This window comes from Seriola dumerili, unplaced genomic scaffold, assembly GCF_002260705.1.
Source record: "Seriola dumerili isolate Sdu_G_001 unplaced genomic scaffold, Sdu_1.0 BDQW01001731.1, whole genome shotgun sequence".
Taxonomy (NCBI): domain Eukaryota; kingdom Metazoa; phylum Chordata; class Actinopteri; order Carangiformes; family Carangidae; genus Seriola; species Seriola dumerili.
In genome coordinates, this window is record NW_019175986.1 from 438,393 (window position 1) to 459,556 (window position 21,164).

A 21,164-nucleotide genomic window follows, 5' to 3' on the forward strand; every position below is an offset into this window, starting at 1 on the left:
GGGTGTAATATTTCTGATTAGACCTCATCACTTGGACTGTGCACGCAGATTGTGTCTGATCCCCCAACCCACCCATCTGTTAGCATTGTTTCACCAGTTACAACATACACCTTTATAGTTATTGTTCGTCTCATTTTTTCACACCTTTGATATTCCTATTAGTACAGTAAATCTTGTTTAATGTAAATGTAACACACATGACTCGCAGCACGCATCGCCACACAACTTCAAAACAAGCTGGTCAAATCAGGTACGATAAGTAAAAACACCTGAGCATGTGCACTGGGGGACATTTATCCCTCACTGTTCAAAATCCTAATTTTGTCCCCACTCACTGTTGATTTTCTTACCGAAGTCTCTGTAAACATGGACCAATTGTCCTCTGACAGTCCAGCCACTTGCAGTCTGATGTAAAATTGTTGATTCACTAATTTAAGCTGACTTCAGTTGCTCAAAGCAATGTGTTTAACAAGCAGTAGTGAGTTCTTTGGGTTTTTTTTTTTTTTTAGCCCTGAGTTTTTGCCTCTCAGGCACCATAAAGGCTTGTCCCACTTTATTGGTGAATGCTGTTTGGGCTGTTTATTTGCTAGATTAATTTGATATATATAATGCAGGAAATAAATAGTAAGAATTTTCTTAATTGTGTCCCGCAAACTACACCCTTGTAAGAAAACAAGCTCAAGTATGATCATACAACAATCGGTTAAATTACAGAACAACACAAAACCAAATAAAATTGCTGTGATGATATGTTGGTTGAACATAAAATGACACAAAGACGTCACCATTTCCCCAGACGCAGGATGAAATCATGTGGAACCATTTCCATGCTTGCTAATGGTTTCTTTTCATGACACCTTAAATAAGATGTAGCACTAATGACACCATCACAACCAGGAAAATAGACATGTACAAACTGCTGCAGAGTAATTAAATTTTGTGGCTCAGTTTCCTCTCTCAATACTGGTTCCTGTTTCTGTAAATGAGTATACTGATAACAGTGAAGTGCCAATCTTCATTTCTGGATGGAGTAATGGAGATCAAGTCCCTCCTTGTTTTACACTCTGTAAATGAAAGTGTTGATGCACAGTTGCACAGCTGCTAGTGGGTAGTAGATTGCTGGAATGGGCTACTGTGATATTGTTAAACAAAAACACGCAGGTTGTTGTCTTTTAATCTTTTTCTCACTCTCACTCCACCTCTCCAGCCCTCACTTCTTCACTGACAAACAAAACTCTTCATTTACTTTTAACTACCACGGGGTAGCTTGAGACATGGATGGCATGCAGGGTGTTTACAGTTGCACTGGTCATAAAACAAACGAGCCTGGCACATTTAAATATACAGCAGACATAGACACTCAATACAAATGCAGACATACTTGCACACTTTCCCCAAAGCAGGAGTCTAGTTTGTGAACATACCAACTGAGACACAGAGATCATAACACTTGGTAAATTTACACAAGTTTTTGTTATGACAACAAGTGCAGTGAAGCACTGATTTACAATAGAAGCTGCTGTTGTTTGGTTGTATGTGCATATTGTTAATTCATGAGTGGATAGGTGTGGGGACTCAGGTTTCATACAGGCCAAACACACAGTTCCAGTGAAATGGATACTCAGAAGAATTAAGATGTATAGATGGAAGGAGATGGATGATGGGCAGATTAATAGTCAATGATCAATGTATGACTAATGGATGGTTGGGTAGATGGATTAATAAATTGATGGAGGGATGAACAGAAAGACACATTAGAGTAATGACTGGATGGATGGATGAATGGATGGATGGATGGATGGATGGATGGATGGATGGATGGATGGATCAATTAATGGCTAATAGTAATGGGATGGATGGATCATTCATAAGTATATGGATGGATTGATTAATTAAAAATGGTAGAGAGCTTGATAGATGGATGGATGAATGGATGGATGGATGGATCGATGGATGAATGGATGGATGGATGGACAGACACACAGAAGGAAAGATAAGATGCTCTACCAAAAACATTGGCGGCTTAACAACCAGGAGGTCATAAAATACATTAACTACTCACATGCTCCGTCATGGTATGTCTTTATTGGAGTGAAACACGAAAACATGTTACATAATATTGAAAGCACTTTTATGTGTCTTAGGTCTGTCTGCACATGTTCCTGGAAGGCAGATTTGGAGATCGACAGTCCCGATGACTGTTGTTTTACTGAACTGATTGCAGTAACTACCCACGATACAGCTACTTTCAATTACATTCAAGAACTGACTAAACAGGAATAGAAGCTGTTTCAACATATGGATATGCCTGATTTAGCAAGCATCATTTCCTCCTTCAGTTGAATCACAGAGGAAAGTCATTTGAGAGTTGCAGCATGGAACAAAGTTACTGACATAAATGTCTCATACACAATCTCTAATAACCTAAACATTTACCATAATTCATAACTCACTGGAGGATAATGGAATTGTAACTTTAGACTGCCATGACCAGAATTACAAAAATATAGCGCTCAGGGAATTTTGGTCTTGGATATTTTTGTGTGACCTTCTCATTCCTAATTGAATGTTTCCGATGACAGCTAAATATAAAGTAGAGGTTTAACTCAAATCTATAGAGATTTGAAAAAGCTCCCACAATGTTCTGATTTGATTAAGAAAAGGATTACATTTGATGTATGTATATTGTGTATGGGCTATTTATCATATTTCAAAATAGGTCCAACCCCACAAAGAACCTCACCCTAAGGAGAAAGATAGCAGCATGTGTGTGAGAGAAAGAGCGTAAGAGAACAAAAGAAGTTTCCATGTCTTTGCATATTCTTTTTCTATTTTTATTCATGATGGTGATTGCCATATTAGCCTGGCATGTCCGCTGTCATCACTACCATGTGTTTTCATTGATTGATAAGTATCAAATGTCTAAGTCATGGAAATGTTAATAACCAAATTATTCAATTAGCTAGCACATGTTTTCAGCTGTGCATATCATGAAGTCGTGGAAGGCATGAGATTATGCCTTCCAGGGCCTCAGTTCCTCCTCTGTGTTTGTTTTTGCACTCAGAAGATCAGCAATGCAAAACTGGTTTTAAGATCCATTAACGGTAAACATTGTTCAGTGAGTCGGAGCTGATGTCGACTCTAAAGACTTAAGTGAAAGATGGTGATGGAGATGCTGCTGATGACAGGAGACCACACATACAAATGCACACACACACACACACACACACACACACACACACACACACACACACACACACACACACACACACACACACACACACACACACAGGGAAAAAATACTTTGGCTGTATTAGAGCTTCTAATATACACCAGTTCTGCTTAAGTCCATTTATAGTTGTGACTTCATATTTTTACTTAACAATATTTAAAGTATCAAAATATATGTTTGTATTGTTCATGTTCACTTTATCTTTACATATGCAGAATTTATTTGTAACGTCCCAACAGATTAATCACTTGAAGAGGCAGCAGCTGGGTGACCTCTCAAACACACCTGCGTTTAATAAAGTGCTAATTAAGAGTTCCATCAGAGATCTTATATACTGAAGACTCAAGGGTTACTCTTACACAACAGAACAAGAGTACAATGAAATGCTTAGCTTAGTCAATATCTTAAAATAAAGAATACCAAACTGTATATACATTTTCTTGTGTTGTACATTATATTAGATATACAATATTATATTTTATATTATCTATAGAGTTTTGAAGATTGAACTATTTACCCCAAAAATGGTAGAATACAGAGTGTTTACAAACTCTTGATTTAGTCTTGAGTCATTTAGTAACACAGCCACAGATACAGTTATGGTACAGTGGAAATTCAAAAACAGAATGGGCTTTCCCAATCCTGTAGACAATACACAGACACCTATAATGCAGAAATAATGAGCCAGGCCTGTGTTGGCTTACCTTGTTTGATGTAATTCAAACCATAATGGAATTTGAAGATGTTTTCTCTGCTAACAGAGACTTCCCTTGCTGTAGTCTCTGTCTAAACAGGCCTCAGCTGGCATGGACATCGTCTTGTCAAATCAGCTAACAGTGTCTATAATCCGCTTCACATTGTTGGAAACGGAGGGGCTGCGACAGTTTTTGTAACACTCTAAAGCAAAAAAATCCAACAAACACAGCGTCCTCATGCACTGACTGGGCTAGGTGTGTAGAGATGTGACAGTAAACAGGGTTTGAACTTTTCGCTGTTTCAGTCCTCATACAGCTACTTTTCACGTGCAGACACAAATGCTGCTCCTTGAAAGCTATGGAGGAAAGACTGTCGAAAGTGACCTCTGTTTCCCAGCATCCACATTTGAAAAATTCATTGCATCAAAACCACAAAGACACACAAAAGGCACTTAATTCTTTGGGAAGAGAAAATGTATGATGATTGAGCGTGCCCATTTGATGTAGTCAGACCACACGTGGTACAGGATCTAGTTTGTTTGAAGCATATTGTGACCATTACACATATGCAAATCTATGTATTGTGAGCTCCAAAGAATGAAAAATGACATACAACAGATAATACCCAGGAAAATCTACCCCTGCACGCACAAGTAAAACAAGGATTACATTACGTACCACCAAGTGAAAGTGACAGCAGTCAGCCTAAAGTGAAATATCACTTAATCCCTCCTTGCTCTTCAAGACAGAAAAAGGAACGGCTATGTGCACGACACTGGAGTTCCCCTTTCTAGTAGTGTTGAAAGTAAGACATTTTCGTTTCTCTTTTGCTTAATCTCACCAGTAACAGACAGTAATTGAAGTCTCACTGCCCAGTGTCCATTTCAGCAGAATACAGAAACAGGCTCTGATTTGTGGATGAAAACACGATAGATTTTTGTGCCATTCTCTTGTGATGGTGGACACACCACCATAAAAACGCATTTCCACATTTTCTTTGTGTCAGATATTGTTTCTAACACCAACATCTTGCAGAGAGTAGGTATTTATATTTGTATTTGCATGTATTCTGTACCAAAGGTCACAGATCTTGTCTTTAAAGTTAACAGGTTAATGATATTGTCAGTGAACTACGTGAGTCTATAATGTGTTTTCGTGTTTGTGCTGAGCACACAAGTGAATTCGGATCAAACACCAAACAATCACTACAGTTAAGCATTTTTCAGCATCCAGTAAGTTTCCTCTGTTAAAATATACCTGTGTGGTTTTTTTACTGGACACACACCACACAGAGCGCCAGTGCGGTCTGTAACTACAAAAAGGGTCCTGGTTGGAATTTCCCATCTAAAACCACTTCATTGTTGTATTGATAGATTAAAAGTTCTGAGAACCAACCATATCAGGCCAAGAGAGAATTTTCTCATGCATAATGGTTTCTTTGAGCATCCAATATTAATTTCTTTTATTGAGTCAAACGCATAGTTTTCCAAGGGTGACTCATCCATAATGTCATTAGATACCATCATCATTCTCTAAACAGTGACTATCATCACATTATCTTTTATTAACATTACATTTAAATAAGTGATTTTAATTTTGAAAACTGATAGGAAAACATGTTTCTCAGATTATTGTTTATTTATTGTTTGTACAATAGTGAGCTTCAGTCATAACATCAGACGATGTTGATGATGACACATAACGTTGATTGAAATGTTGGCAAAGAGGCATCATTATACAAGCATATTTAAGCATGTACCATGATATCAATACATGTTACGGTTTATTTTGATATCTATCTATTTAGTCATCTTCTCAGTCAAGTTGTGACTGGAATACACTACTGATTCTTCCCAAGAGCATGTCTTAGATGTCACAGATCCTGTTCATTTATCTAGTTATGTCATCCACCTCTGCATATTTTTGCCCATTTACTAACTCTTCTGTCTTTCCAGATCCTGTCCCTTTCATTTACTCTACTGTAACTCCAGGCCCTGCCACCTGATTATCACACCCACCTACTCACCTGTTCTCCATTCCCTCATTAGCCTCACACTGGTTATAATTGCCCGGTTTGTCTGCTGTGTCTTATCTGTCGTAGCTTTTCAGCCTTTTTCCCTGCCTGATTACCTGTCTGTTTAAAGTGACACATTTTTTGAAGTAACAGTAAAAGCTTGTTGTTGAGAAGTTCAATTTTGAATGACAAGCTTTTTTTTTTTTAGCCCAGTGTAATATTTCACAATTTCATGAACACATACAATATAACATAGCATAAAAACCAAGAGAAGGGGTTCATAAAGTTCACAGTATGTAACAGTATTCTGTACTAGTCATGTATTTACAAATAAGATAATCAGCTAAGTCATTACAATTTAGCATATAAATGTGTAAAATTAGAAAAGTTACCTCAAAATCTGGAGGATTATTCCACAATTTGTTACTTTGTGTGTTAATGGTATTCTTCACCAACTTATAAGATGAGTAAATATCACATGAACACATTGTAGTTATCAGATAGTTGCATTTAGTTGAAAATTTGACTGGCAAATTTATTACTTGAACATCTGTTTTTACAGTAATGGAAAATGTGATACATAAATGCGTTTTTTTTTATGTGCTTCTTGAGAAAATTCCCACTAAAAGAGGGTGTGTCCTGGTGCTCAAGGGGCTAAGACGGATACTGTATAACCACAGCTTCCATGGTTTGATCCCAGCCATGCAGGAACTTACTATATCTTGCAAATCTCCCCATCTGTGTCGTACCATCAACTGTCCAAAAAAGATGGAAATGCCAAAATCTTAAAAGAAAAAAAAAGATCAGGATCAGAAGCCGAAAAGGGTGGGAATCACAGTTGTAGAAGACATTGTTTAAATAGTTCAGTTATGTATGGGACATGTTGGGAAGATATCTCACCAGGGGCGATTCAAGAATGGCTGCAAATGTGAGGAGAGCTAGCACTAAACAGGTGAAACAAGGCATACCCACACCTTAAACACTACTATGTGTGTATGTTTGTTTTTAACATGAACGTGGTGATTAATCAGCCTGCGGCTAGTTGAGCAGAGACAGTGCTGTGCATTGTTTTGTTTCACTTTACCTCTATTTGTCATGCCAAACAGGTGCAACTCAGAAAAGCCTATTTTCAAACGCCCAAATATTCACAGCCAGAAAGCATAGTAATGGTAGCTGTAGGATGTCGTGTCACTTTGAAGAGAAGAACAAAGAGGGTTGACAGTGTTTGTTTGGTCACATGCAAAGTGAGTAAGGGTGGCATCAAACATGTGGTAGTGTATGGTTTCAGGGGAAGGAGACGTAAGACGATGACAGAAAGGGAGATTTGGTCTACAGTGGGTATATTTTTGAAAGGGGAGGGATTTTGTCTATGCATTAAATGAGCTATACAAACATGTTCTTTCTAAAATTGTTACATTAGTCAGGAGGCTGCATTGCACAGTAAAGTTTACATAATGCTCCACAACCCTCTCTCCCCTAAGCATAACGACAACTGCAAAGTACACAATTATGGGTAGTGGGTGTGGTAGGCAAACACATGAACGAGTTACCATACAATTCCTGCATGCATGCGCGCGCACACACACACACACACACACACACACACACACACACATTTCTGTATTTTGATCGACACATGCTGTCTCAAAGCAGGCTGTGTTTAATCACATTTAACTGAAGACTTCACTGAAACACTTGCTCATTCAAGTTTTACAGTGTCTTATCTCCTTCCTGTGTTAGTCACACTGGAGTTTATGTGTTGCTCTTGAAGCAAATCCGATGTTGCAAATTGAGTTTGATGAAACAACACCATCTAGTGTTGAAGTTGTGGTAAAATCCTTTCCAACTAGGATCATGTTTGTGGTGGCAATCTTTATGGGCCACAGTCTGTATGGTGTCTAGAACTTGAATAAGTTGATTTATATTCTCATAATAAGTCAAAGGTATTTGGTTAGAGATAAGAGTGTGTATAGGATACTTGGCAAAAATAATTTTTTGAATTGTTGAATTTTGTGGCCAACGGTGGTGGAAAGTAACTAATTACATTTAATTAAGCTCTGTAAGTCTGAACAGTTTTGATGTACTTAAACTTAAGAGCTAAAATTATATGCCACTACTTTTACTCCACTACATTTCAGAGGGAAATATTGTACTTTTTGGTCAACGTCATGATCAAATAAACAAAAATATTGTTAAACTACACAGTGAGGTTAAAATTGGTACTACATTACCAACTACAACAGTAAAATGCTACTTAAAGTTCAGATGAATGCATCAGTACTAATAACATTATGTTTACTTATATACATTAGATAGGATGTCAAAAAAATGACACAAAAAAGTGTTGCTATACATATAACACATTTTGTGTGAAAAAATACAAAAAAGGCGTAACACACTTCATGTGTTGGACAGTTTAACAAAATGTGTATTAATGTCAGAATCCAACCGGAGAATGTGAGTTCCTTGTGCCTTTCCTGTCATTGTAGGATCTTTAGTAACTTAGTGAGCTGCTCCATGAAGAGCAACATACAAAGAATGGAAATCTTGGCATTTTAAGCGCTATATGTTGCACGCACAGTAAGTGTGTTTGGGTCAGACATACAGAACAAGGAGTGCAACTAGGAAACACTTAACTAGTGTATATAGTTATACTAGTGTATAACTAGGATATGTGAAATTGTTCACATTCTTCCAGAATGTGAGAAGGAAGAAGTGTTAATGTTTGTCAGAATTTTGTTATTTGAATGTTTTAGACCATCATTACTATGATTATGTGGTGGACAAAAAAGATGTATTTGAAGTGGTTAGCATGCGTGACCTTGTAAATTTCAGACCATTAAGCCTGTTGTCATTTTTTCCAGGAAGACAGTTTTCTTAAATCCCAGGTAAAAATTGTGTAGGGTCATTCTGCACCTTTTAGGATCTGGTGCACATTTTGCTTACAGAATGTGCTTCTTATGTTAATGACCATATGCATACAGTATGAGAACAAATTTCATACAGAATATTTGCTTATGACCCATTTGAAGAAATTTTAGACTGGGAAAATGTGTTGATAATTTAATAGACTTTATGAACAAGCAATTTTATATGGAATTATTTTATACTAAAAACCTAATGACCCCTAATGAATGTGTTCAGAAATGCTAGTATAGAATGGGAAAATGTATTTTGTCATGGTAATGATGCATGTGAGGAATTTTAGAATGATTTAAAGTTGATGATCATATGCATTTAAACTTTTGCTGATGAAATCTTTTATGTTCATGTCTGCATTGGTAAAATAAATTGTACAATAAATGTTAACCTTTTTTATTCAGTTGGGCGTCTACATATTTAAAATCAAATCCTTAGGAATAAAATTAACACATTTTTTAACACAATAATGTGTCTAAATAAGGCCATACACCTTGTTTCACATTTAACACAATTACTGTGTTGGAAAATTCATCGCAAATGTCAAACTCTCTACACAGTAGTTGTGTTAAAAGTAATACAAAATATGTTTTCCTTATATAGATACATTATTGTGTTGGGAACTGACACAACTTGTGTTGATAATAAAAACTTTAAACTTGTGTTTTAAGGATCTGCACAATTATGCAACCAGATTATTATGGTGTGATGTTTGTTTTTTACTTGAATTTTACCACGTTTACTAGTCACACTTGACAGTGACTCATAAAAAGTCCTGAAAAGATTGATCTTCTTTTTTTTTTTTACACCACCGACCATTTTAACAGGGGTGTTTATATCCACTGTAACAGTTAAGCAGTATTAAGTAGTTGAGGTGAAGACAACTTTACTTACCAGCATTAGACAGTATACTGTAGTTTAATCTATATTTCATCATACTGTATTTTGTAAAGATAATATATTTTGCACAATGATATATTTTGTACAATTGTAATCTGAAAGGTAGGTAACCATAGATGTCAAATACATATAGTGGAGTTAAAAGTACATTTTCCTCTGACATGTACTTAGATAGAAGTATAAAGTAACACACAAAAAATTGTAACATACACTAAATGGACTAAATGGAGTAAATAGACTTTGTTTTCCACCACTGGAGAAAATACTCTAGATCTGTGTTTTTCTGTACTTTATGACCCAAATATTAACACTGGACACTTACATATTTGATTTATATTCAAAGTACAGCTGATGAAGCCAGCATATCACTTAAAAAGCATTATCTTTCTCACTGCCGTCTGTGAGACGTCCATTATTGCACAACACTGTTAGAGTTACACAACCAGACAGGGATAATCACACCTGCCTGTGCCTGTGATGCTGGCGTTCTTATTGTCCTGCTGAGTGTGCTCCTGTTTCCTAAGTCATTTAACTTTATCTACTTAACCACACGATTAACATATGGACACACATCCAATCACAGCTGCTTGCTCCAGTTACAACCTCATCCCATTGGCTCTTGATCTTGCCTGTCAGCGACAACACCTGCATGCCTTGTTTGCATTTAGTATGTTTGGGTGAGAGGTCATAACCCTTTCTGACCTGGATTACCAGACTCCTGTAGCAATCTCATGAGCCGCTAAATATAGCCTGTGCCTGGGATAGTTTCTCCAGTGAAGGCTGGGGTGACCTGCTCTGCCCTGACCCAATCTGAGGCTGTCTGGATGGGATTAGTGCGCCTTTCTGGCACAGGGACACGGGCAGAGAAAGGATATAGTGCAATATTATAAAGTGGCAGTGGCAGTGAATCTCTTTTTCAGTCATTGTCTGGAAACCAACAGGGTGTATGCCTGTGTAAAACTGACTCAAGCAAGATGAAACATGACAATGAAATGTAGGTGAAGTAAAGCTCAGTCAATTTATTGATTTATGGAAAATATATCACATCTTTACATTTTTGAGATACCTTCAAAAGTTAACAGTCCATTTACCATTTTCTTCCACACATCTTAATCAAAGGTAACCAATTAAAATGCCTCAAACAGAGCGGTATTTAAGTTCAGTACTTTGAGGAATCAAAGATACCTCAGCTAACCTTCTTTTCAAATTTAGCCAACTGTTCAAAAACCTAACACTGAAACCAAGCTGAATTCCTTGCTACAACCCCTATTTCATCCCCATCTGAATGCCCCGTTCTAATAGCCCAAATGAAACACAGCACCCCCACTACAAGTAGTTATTTGTGAATATACAGTATATGTATTCTGTTCAATAAAACAGCAAGCAGATTGAAGTTTGAATCACTGGACTACAAATTGAAGATCAGACACCAACAAGGACGAGAAATGAGTGAAACATATGAGTTGTTATAGCAGCAGCAACAGTGACATTTGGTTTCTTTTTCTTCTTTTAGAACAAATCCTTTGTAATATCCACATGGTTTATACCAAAGTGCAAATATGTTCAACTGCATGTATTTTTATGTTATTATATTAAGTAGATTTATTATATTCTAATGAACTACGAGTCTTGCAAGAAGGTTGAGGCGTTTTTAGAGTATTATGGCACATTTCAAAACCAAAGATAAAACATGTCACAGGTCATTTACTACAACAATAGGCAATGCAAACTTTACGATACACTAATATATATAGATATATTTTGTGACCAAAGTTTGTCATCAATACATTAATATTTGAGAACACATTTATAAAGCATTACATCAATATTGTATCATCAGGATATCTGTTTGCAGAACAAATGTATTAACTGCAGTCCTCAAGTGGGTTTTCACAATAATCGTCCTGAAGCAATACAACATACTACTGTCTCCAATCAGTGCTGCAGGCAGTGAAAAGCCCACGACTCAAAACAAGACAATATAACATCCCCAAGGGGGAAAAAACCTTCAGCACTTTACAGTCTCTCATTCTTGTCCGAACTCTCCAAGGTATAAGAATTCTCATCTGAAACCGAGCACCAATGAACACCCTACATTGCAACTATTTGCTCTTGCAATAATCAATAGTGACACAAATTTTACAGATATATAGCTATATATTTATGTATATACCTCCAGTGTGTACACAATCTGACCACTACCTCTAGTGGGATCAGAGCCTCCTTGTTGTGACAAGAGACAGCCACAGAAAGGGTGCATGCAAGAAGAGTACTCAATTCAGTGTTTGGAGAATCACCACTGGTGCAAGAAAGTCAATTTTCACCGTTGAAGATTAATTGGAAAGAATTAAATAGCCAACTTCTCTTTACGAACTGTGGCATGGGTTCCTATCCCTCTGCCTTTTCAGTGTTGCTCTTTCCTCTAAATTAATCAGGAGCTGGGTGACTCAGCAGAATCTTGGTCTGAAGTACGGGGGCTTCGGCCCTCTTAAAGCTTGGTCCATTAACTTCTCTAGGGATTATTCTGTTGGTGTTTGCTAAACAGATACCTTAGAAGTAGTTGGATGTACTGAAGCACAAATTGCGAAATTCTACAGATAAGTGATTCTGGGGGGTAAGTTAGTTTATCATTTGATAATTGTTCCTTTTTTTGGTTCTTAAAGACAGTGATCTTAGGAGGACAAGCAATGTTGAGAGAAATTTCAGTGTTCTCTTCACTTGGCAGTCATCATCTGGACAAACTCTGTGAAAAGAGCAGGAAACAAAACAAATAGTGACATTTTGGAAGCTGTTAACACTTTTGTTACAAGACACTGTTAAAATTATGTGAATGCCTATTGTTAAAGTTATGTTACCATTTTCCAGGTCTCTGTTTTACTAATACAACAATACATACGTTTTAATAAGGTTGAAGCAAAAACACAAAGGTGTTTAGTGAAAACAAGTCAAGCAGCAAAGAGAAAAAAAACCCCCAAAAAAACACACAAGTAGTTACAGGGTAGAGATTAGTGCATCACTGTTAATTTTAACATCTGCGAATTAGACGTATGACTCAAACAAAAAGAATCTCACCCTCATAGTTGACCTGACCATCGCCATCAATGTCAGCCTCGCGGATCATTTCATCCACCTCTTCATCAGTGAGCTTCTCCCCTAAGTTGGTCATGACATGCCGTAGCTCTGCTGCACTGATGTAGCCATTACCATCCTGGAGACAGCAACAGAAGAACATCGGTTATTATATTTATTTACCATTTTACATAAGTACCTCAAATACCACTGGTCAGTTTCAGTGTCTATACTATGATAATCTCTGCGGTTTTCTCAGTGCCAGAGACAAGAGTTTACGCTTGTCTTCACCTGTGGTGTAAGTAACATTTATGATTTGGCTGAACTGCAGTTCTTTTGCATTACCTGTACTTAGAAGTGATTGTTAAACATTTGTTGTTTGCATGCTAAACACGATCGTTGCACACCGACTAAAAGCCTTTTAATGAACCAAAGTGACGGTCAAAGGAAAAATAAAACGTCAATCTTGTGTGACACCCAAACAACATGCACAAATCAACTTTGAACAGTCTCTCTCTAAACATACAAGAATGCATAACGTGAGACGTTTTGAACCCGTTTTGTCTTGCCATCACAAGCACACAATGGATACACAAATTGGCTCTGTGGCAAAACACACAGCTGTTAATTCAGTCAAGTAGTACCAGTTGATATTTTCAGTCAGCTCAATCCTAATATACCTTGTCAAAGACTCTGAAGGCTTCTCTGATCTCCTCCTCACTGTCTGTATCTTTCATCTTCCTGGCCATCATGGTCAGGAACTCAGGAAAGTCAATTGTACCATTACCTACACAGAAAGAGGTTTTTATTGTATTCATTACAAAATGTGAGGGATCACTTTTTTTTTTTACACTCAAGTATCAACATCAGATTTGGCTGGACTTATCATCATGTCCTTATTATCGCCTTGATTGTGTCCTAAGCACAATCACCATACAGCAGTGTATAACATTTCATCCAAATTTAATGAGGTATGCTCTTCCATCGTATGGCATCATGTGATTTAAGTGAATTACAAGAGGACTGTGAGAGTTGTGAGGAAAGTCATAAATTAGATAAGATTACATTTTCAAACACTTTAAATTTAATTTATTGAGAAGATGCTACATAACAAAGGTCATTCATAAACGCTACAGGCCTACTTGCTGCCACAGCCTCCATTCTGATACTGCCATTGTGGGGCAGCAGGGTTGGAAAATTTCTAATTGGGAAATTCATCGAAGTAATTTGGTTTTGTGCATTTGGCATAAAATAAATGTCACAGATGTATCTAATTAGATTTTGGCCTTTTGCATGGGTAACAGAGAGGGCTGATATGATGGGCAATAGCAGTCAACAGAGAAAATGCACAAGTACCCTAAAAATATCTCCATTCTACGTGTGCTGGAAGAAGATAACTGTAGGTAATTTTAGGTTTTAACACATATCATTTTTTGTGTCCTCACCATCAGCATCCACCTCATTGATCATGTCCTGCAGCTCAGCCTCAGTGGGGTTCTGTCCCAGAGAGCGCATCACAGTCCCAAGCTCTTTGGTAGTGATTGTACCATCACCATCCTTGTCAAACAGCGAGAATGCCTCCTTGAATTCTGTACATTCACAGAAATAAAACTGTTAGTATGCCATCAGCATTCAGGTTGAGACAAACACTTTGCAGTTAATCTTTCAAGTAGTCTGACAAGAAATCCATCTTTCAGTGGGAGCATTTCATGTGAGGTTTTATTCTGAGACTCTGGACTCAAAATCATGCCAATTTTTTATTTTAACCACATCACTGGGATCTGGTTAGCATCTAGTGAATTCATGTGTGTGTAATTAACTAGTAAGCAGGATAGGACCATAAACAGAACCAGGCCTGAACCACCAGCTTACATCCTCATACTCTTAGATGCCTTTGATTTTTTGGTTTGATGGTGTGTTAAGGACCTGCTAAAACTATAGGAAAGAAATCAAACACATCTAAGGTATGCACTCACCAGCAATCTGCTCCTCAGTCAGCTGATCAGCCTGTTAATAAAAGAATAAGACACAGGTAAAGCACTGACAGGTCCATAATGAAAATAATCTTTTTGGAAGCCCTGTTAATGTTAATCTTTTTTAATCACCAGGATATATTTAGGACAGACTTGGTTCTTTAGACTGATGCAATCTTGAAAAAAGCAGTAGAATGTGAGTTTATTTAACACTATAGCTTCTCATATGAACTTCGGACAACAGAGCACTTTCACACACGCAGCCCACAAGCAGCGACTGTCCGTGTCAGATGTGTTCTCACCTACTGGAAGTGCTCTGTTTGGTTTAGGCATGGGGTGGCGCCTGGGTAGAGCGTGCAGGAGGCAGGATATGACACAAAAATAAGCTAGGTAAGTCACAGTGTTTTGTTTAGAGAAAACAACCGAGTATCTTACTATTCCTTGAATTTGTCTGCTAGCCCAAATCTCATCATCTCTCCAGCCAGACATTTTCATCTTCATGTAAATGACCTTCATCCTCACCCTTGGATGTTTGTATTCTTCCAGTATCGACACGCCCATTCGCTTGCTGTGAATTCTCCAAACAATGACCTGCTCTATTCTCACATGGGCTCAATTGGCCATTACACAGACTTTGTACGAAGGAACTGGCAGGGTCCATTTAATGTCCAGTCCAACTGATTCGGAAATTTGCGTCTTCACATACAGCTCCTTTAGGTAATGTCTAGATAGGTTCAGGGTTGCAGTGCATGTGTGAAAGCATGATAAGACAGGGCAGACCTAAAATGATACACATCTAAAAATGACATTGTAAGCAACATACAGTCACATTATACAGGCAAGAGTTGAATAATATATCATGCTGTCAGCAATAAAATTACACCATATTAGTGTAATGAAATGCAATAGTGTTTCTGCTATAATTGCTTAAGACGAGTGACCCACCTGCGCTCCGTCTTAGACTAGGCCCTGACCCTCTTAACAACCCTATACAAGATTTGTTGGCTGAGTGCTGAAAAAGATCAAAACGTTTTTTCATTAGTGAGCACTGGCTACATAAACCTATACAGACCATTGTTCTCAGGGTAAAATAAAACACCCCATTGTGAATAGTTCAAAACCTGCACACACAAGCTGAAAAACCGATTTTGATTCCTTCACTTATGGCATCTACAGCTAGAACACTTTGGCAGAGAACCATAAGTCTCACTACCAGCTACTTCCAAACACATGGCACTAGCCAACTTGACTCAGAAAACTGTTGACACACACTGTTTCCATCCAATTCACTACTCCTTGTCTAGTTTTGCTCTGAATCTTGTGAAAACCATAAAACTCCCGATCTCCTCAAGATCTGGGGTTTCGTTTGAATTCACCATAACACGATACTAGCAGCACAGGCAGGGATAACCAGACTGCTATCAAAAACTTACAGATAGCCAAAGCTTCATAATTCACTTTTAATTGCATGTTACATTTGCGCTAAGATGTGGACTGTGAGTATACTGCAGTATGAACCAGACATTTTTTTCTTTATTGCATCAACTCAACACATAACAGGACAATTCAGAGCTGCTGTTGGTTGTGAAAAAGGAAACTACAGACACTTTTTACAGCCAACTTTCACATTTACAGAGGTTGAGTGTTTCATGTTTAATACTTAATACTAATAAAAAACGATTTTGGGTGGATGTGACTTAAAAATATAGATATAAATTAATTGCCAATGAAGAGCACTTGCAGCAGACTCCACTGTGTAAACAACTTAAACAAATCTGCCAATGCAAATGCACTCCAAAACAAACTAATTCAAAACAGACTGGATATATGATCCGAGAGCTGGACTTACTTGTTGCCTATGACCTAGCTAAGGACTGTGCTTAGAGATACAAAGAAATTAAGAAAAAAAACGATTAAACTATTGTTTAACCTCGCTGTCCTTTGTTAGTTTGGCGCTTAGTAAAGGATAAATTGCTGGCTGCGCTGGTCTTTTAAACAATACAAGAAAGGGCCTCTTGTATTCTATTTAAACTAAAATGTAAGACTTGTTGCATTATTGGAGTGAGATCATCAAATAGAAAACCTCACAGAAGATGCAAGTTTCTTTTTTAAGAAAAACACAACTATCTATACCTGCTGCTTTTAGATTTACCACCTTTATTTGCAACAAAAAATGAATGTGTTGCAGTCGTAAACCCAACACATTTTTCAACTTCATCTGAGACGTCACTCTGTCCTCCTCTTGAGGTCTTACCAGGCCTGTCTAAGTCAGTCAACATGCCCACTTCAGGCTGAGAAAGTGTGATGAGGGACGGGTATAAATATTCCACAGCCCGAAATACACACGCCTGCTATAATTAGTGAGACACGAACAGGGTCGCCAATGTAGCACACTGAATATCACTGCAACTAACCACCTCTTTATATCTTTTTTGTTTTACTGAACAAACATGAGGCTCGGCTCATTACCATAGACTAACCCCTGTGCCAACTGTTGCTTGACAGTGTTTACTGCTTTGTGTCTGTGTGTATTCCTTCATATTGTCAAGATAGGATTCTCAGATGACTGGGAAACAACTGGCATGATCAGTAAATTAAATGCTGCACACAATAAATCCTGCAAGTCTACACCATTACAGTACTGATGTTAGCTAAGTGATGAAGATAAACCGATTGTGTTATATCATCATAATGCCCAAGGGCTTATTTTTTTCCAAGTTCAATCAAAAGCGGCAATTAAACATGTAGCTCCAGAGCTAATGCACCAAACAAGAAAAAACTCTTGCCTCCACTGTGTCCACATGATGTTGCATCACATATGAAGGAAAAACAAGTTTCTAACTATCCTTTGCCTTTTTCAAAACCAAAGAGATTAAAGATAACATTTCTGTAGCTCGAGGTGGTGGTAACGCTGTGTGTTCTTCGAGTCGATTTCAATGAGTCTCCATGTTGGTTTGGGGGTGGGGGGATAAAAAGAACAGAGCAAGAGAGACTGCAGAGTATTCATCCAGCCAATTTGGTGGTGCTGAAGCAAGCAGTGTCTGGATCAGGGCAGAGCACAGTTGTATGTTAGAGGATTTATACGGCTGCTGTGAAAAGTGCTCAGCAAGACAGTACTGCTAGCTTTCAACTCATCAGTAAATAAGAGATCGTATCACATATTCTCAAGTCAAGAACAGAGAACTACAATGGCTGCAGGTTGTTGTTTTCTTTATTCAATCACACAGTCAAGATAAGCACATTCTGTCTGGGCAGCATGCGACTGATAGGCTACTGTAGCATGATCCAAGTTTCCTTACTTGGCAAAGGACAATATCTATCACACACCATGTGTCTGTTCTTTTACAATACAGATAATAACAGTAGTGAAAAATAAAAGGATAAGGAACAGTAGAGAGGATTCATTTGTAATGCCACAACAGGGCTTTTTTTTATATATATAGTTAGTTCCCATTTTGGAGGGTGCATTGCGGGTCCTTACAGCCTACTGCACCAAGCATGGTTTGGTTCAATGCGGGGGGAAGGGAGGCGCAGAAGGAGGGGTGGAAAACAGGATCATTCAGCAGGAGCAGAATGCGGTTCAACGCTATGGCGCAATACGTAACGGAGAAGATGCTGTCATGGTGCTGTTGCGAGAACACACAGTCCAGAAAAGATGCAACACCGCCCTCCTGAACTCCTTGCAATATGACAAACAATTGTTGCTAAAGGCGAGCGGCATTCTACCACCTGTGAGCTGTATTCTTATGTAATCGCAATTGGTGGCGATTACAACCTTTTTTCGCTTGTTGCGCATGTCAAACTACATTCAAATTACCCTGCTGATGTGCCTGCAGGAGGTGCTACCCATGTTGCAGCAGCAACTTGTTATGTGGTATGGCAAAATTGTAATTAGCAAGACAGTTCAAGCCAGAGTTCTGATATCTGTCTTGCAAGATTAACGAGATGGGTTTCAAGATCACGTTAACACTGGACAGTCTATTTTTACACAGCACCCCTTTCACCACCACCACGCCCACTCTCGACTCAAAGCTAACGTTAAAAAAACGCTGCAAACCTTGATCAAAGCACTGAGGTTAAAACCACAGTATTTACACACGCTTGAGCAAATGAGTTTAATGACTGATACTACATTAGAGCAGGGAACAGACCGCATGTTTCCTCTCACAACATGACGTGCATGCTGCGCAACTGACTGATACTAATGAAGAAAATGGTTTTCTTTGATCGTCTGCTCTGGGACGTTAAACAGAAAACCACTGAGCATAATTGTGGTAAACTGACAACTAGGTTAAGTGATTGCAGGTAAAGTTAAATGCACCTCGGCAGTTTTCTAGCTTGTAAAACGTCAGAAAGCTATGGTTAGCTCGTATGGAATTTTATATAGGGTTATTAGATGAGTAGAAGATTTCCGTTCATGCTTTCGACTGAATGCAACAACAATTAGCTACTTCCAGACCAAAGCAGTACAGTCGGCGTTAACCATACACAACTAACGCTTGCTGGGAGTGCTACTCACGGTAACGTTAGCCTGTACTCACCATTGTCCCGTTGACTTATCTAGCTCCGTGTAGATGACAAAACGCCCAATGTATGGTTCTGTATTTAACTTATTTAGGAGATTGATACTCCAATGAAGTATTTAAATGATATCGAAATTTAATAAAATATATCTTCAGGAGAATCTGTGGAGTCTGTATCCCTGCGTTGCAGTAGAGTTGCCCGGAAACCTCAATCCAGCTAAGCCGGCGTGCTACTATGCCTCAGTTTGAGTACCGTATCCTTCCGCCGGTACATCATGGCCCGTCCCACACAATGCATCGTGAAAATGTTGAAATACTGAATAGTGAAAGTGTTTTTATTGCAATCCACATTTATAATTTATCGCTGAATGTCAATTTGACACTTAACACAGAGCAAAACCACATTTCTTGTTGCTCTATATAAACGAAGCGCGCATAGATACCAACCCTACCACCCCGTCTCGAGAGGGGACACTGTATGGAAGATTAACAATGTCAAGACCATGTCTAAAATATGTGCTTATAATTATAATAAGATACATTCAAGTCAAGATTTAAGATACATTTTTGCCTCTGAATTACTTTTGCTTAACATGTAATGTTTATGGGCTGCAAATAAATCCCTATATCATAGCCTACTTGTTCAGTTGTGTGACAAGAAAAACAAAAATGTGTAAATGAGCCAATATTGTGAGTTAAGCTGCATTAAAACATGTGAAGGTGACTAATGAGCAGAAGGGCACTGAACACACAGACTGGGGCTGTGTGACAGCAAAGTTAAGATAACTTTCAGTGATCTCTAACTTGTAATCACACATTTTAAATATTGATATAGCCAACAATACAGCACAGCTGTTGTCATTAACCTGTGTTGTTAATTTTGTTGGTTAGCTGGGCTGTCCCACTCTTTATCAGATACAAAGGTGCAGAAGATGTACGTGCATAGTAAACAATAGAGGGTTTTGCTCACCTTTAATCTGAGTTTAAGACATGCAGCACAAGCACTTTGACATAAATAGTCCTGAAGCAAGTGGTGGTCCAATATGCAATTTACCCAAGTGTAATGTGAAAATTTGAAACCTCCAGTGTACACACACTGAGAAGTGAAATGAAAATAACAATATTTGCAAATTTAAAAGTTTTCAATAAGGGAGAAGCAGAAGATGCAACTTTAAGAATTTGTAATATATTTACATAAGTAATCTAGCTTTTGTGAAAAAAAACCAAAACATCAGAAACAAATTATAATTACAAACATCTCTTGTCTGTCTTGGTTTGGTTTTTTCTCAACCCAAATACAGACACACAAAGGCAGTGGAGATACTTTAATTAAACAATTGAATTGATAAACAGGTTTACAGGTGGAATGGGTGGACAATCAGGCAGACAAGTAGACAGACAAACTGGCAGGAACAGACAAGAGAATACAAGACACAGGTAGATGGTTTACAAGGAAGCACTGAACAGGTAGCAGACGCTAGGAGTACATGCCAGAACACACACCGATGAACTAACAAGAAGCAGAGGAAGGGGACTGATATAAATGCAAGGGAGCTGATGATGGAAATGGAAGCAGGTGTGTATGTATGGTGAGGGAGGTCTGGTGATTGGAAATGGTGAAATGGTGAACAGGTGAACAGATAGGTGAGGGGTGTCAGTTGACTGGGACAGGAGGGAAAGCCTGGACACATCTGGTGGCTGGATGGAAAAATGGTAGGAGATGGGCAGAATGGCCAAAAGGAGGACTAGGGCAGGAGTCATGAAAAGAGTTCCAATTGTGGAGAGGATATTTAAAATTTAACCTAATTTACTGCTGACCACTCACTGTGGATGGATTAT

At 38.1% G+C, this 21,164-nt stretch overlaps 1 protein-coding gene across 1 annotated transcript; it reads right to left on the minus strand.

The window, feature by feature from the left end:
* Positions 1-10,753: 10,753 nt before the first annotated feature.
* calm3 (calmodulin 3) lies at positions 10,754-19,555 on the minus strand. Its single transcript, XM_022768592.1, has 6 exons — positions 19,344-19,555; positions 14,806-14,836; positions 14,275-14,418; positions 13,510-13,616; positions 12,833-12,968; positions 10,754-12,503 (listed from the first exon to the last, which is right to left on the minus strand). The coding sequence occupies exons 1-6, from the start codon at positions 19,344-19,346 to the stop codon at positions 12,475-12,477; spliced, it is 450 nt and encodes a 149-aa protein (XP_022624313.1). The 5' UTR covers positions 19,347-19,555; the 3' UTR covers positions 10,754-12,474.
* Positions 19,556-21,164: the final 1,609 nt, after the last annotated feature.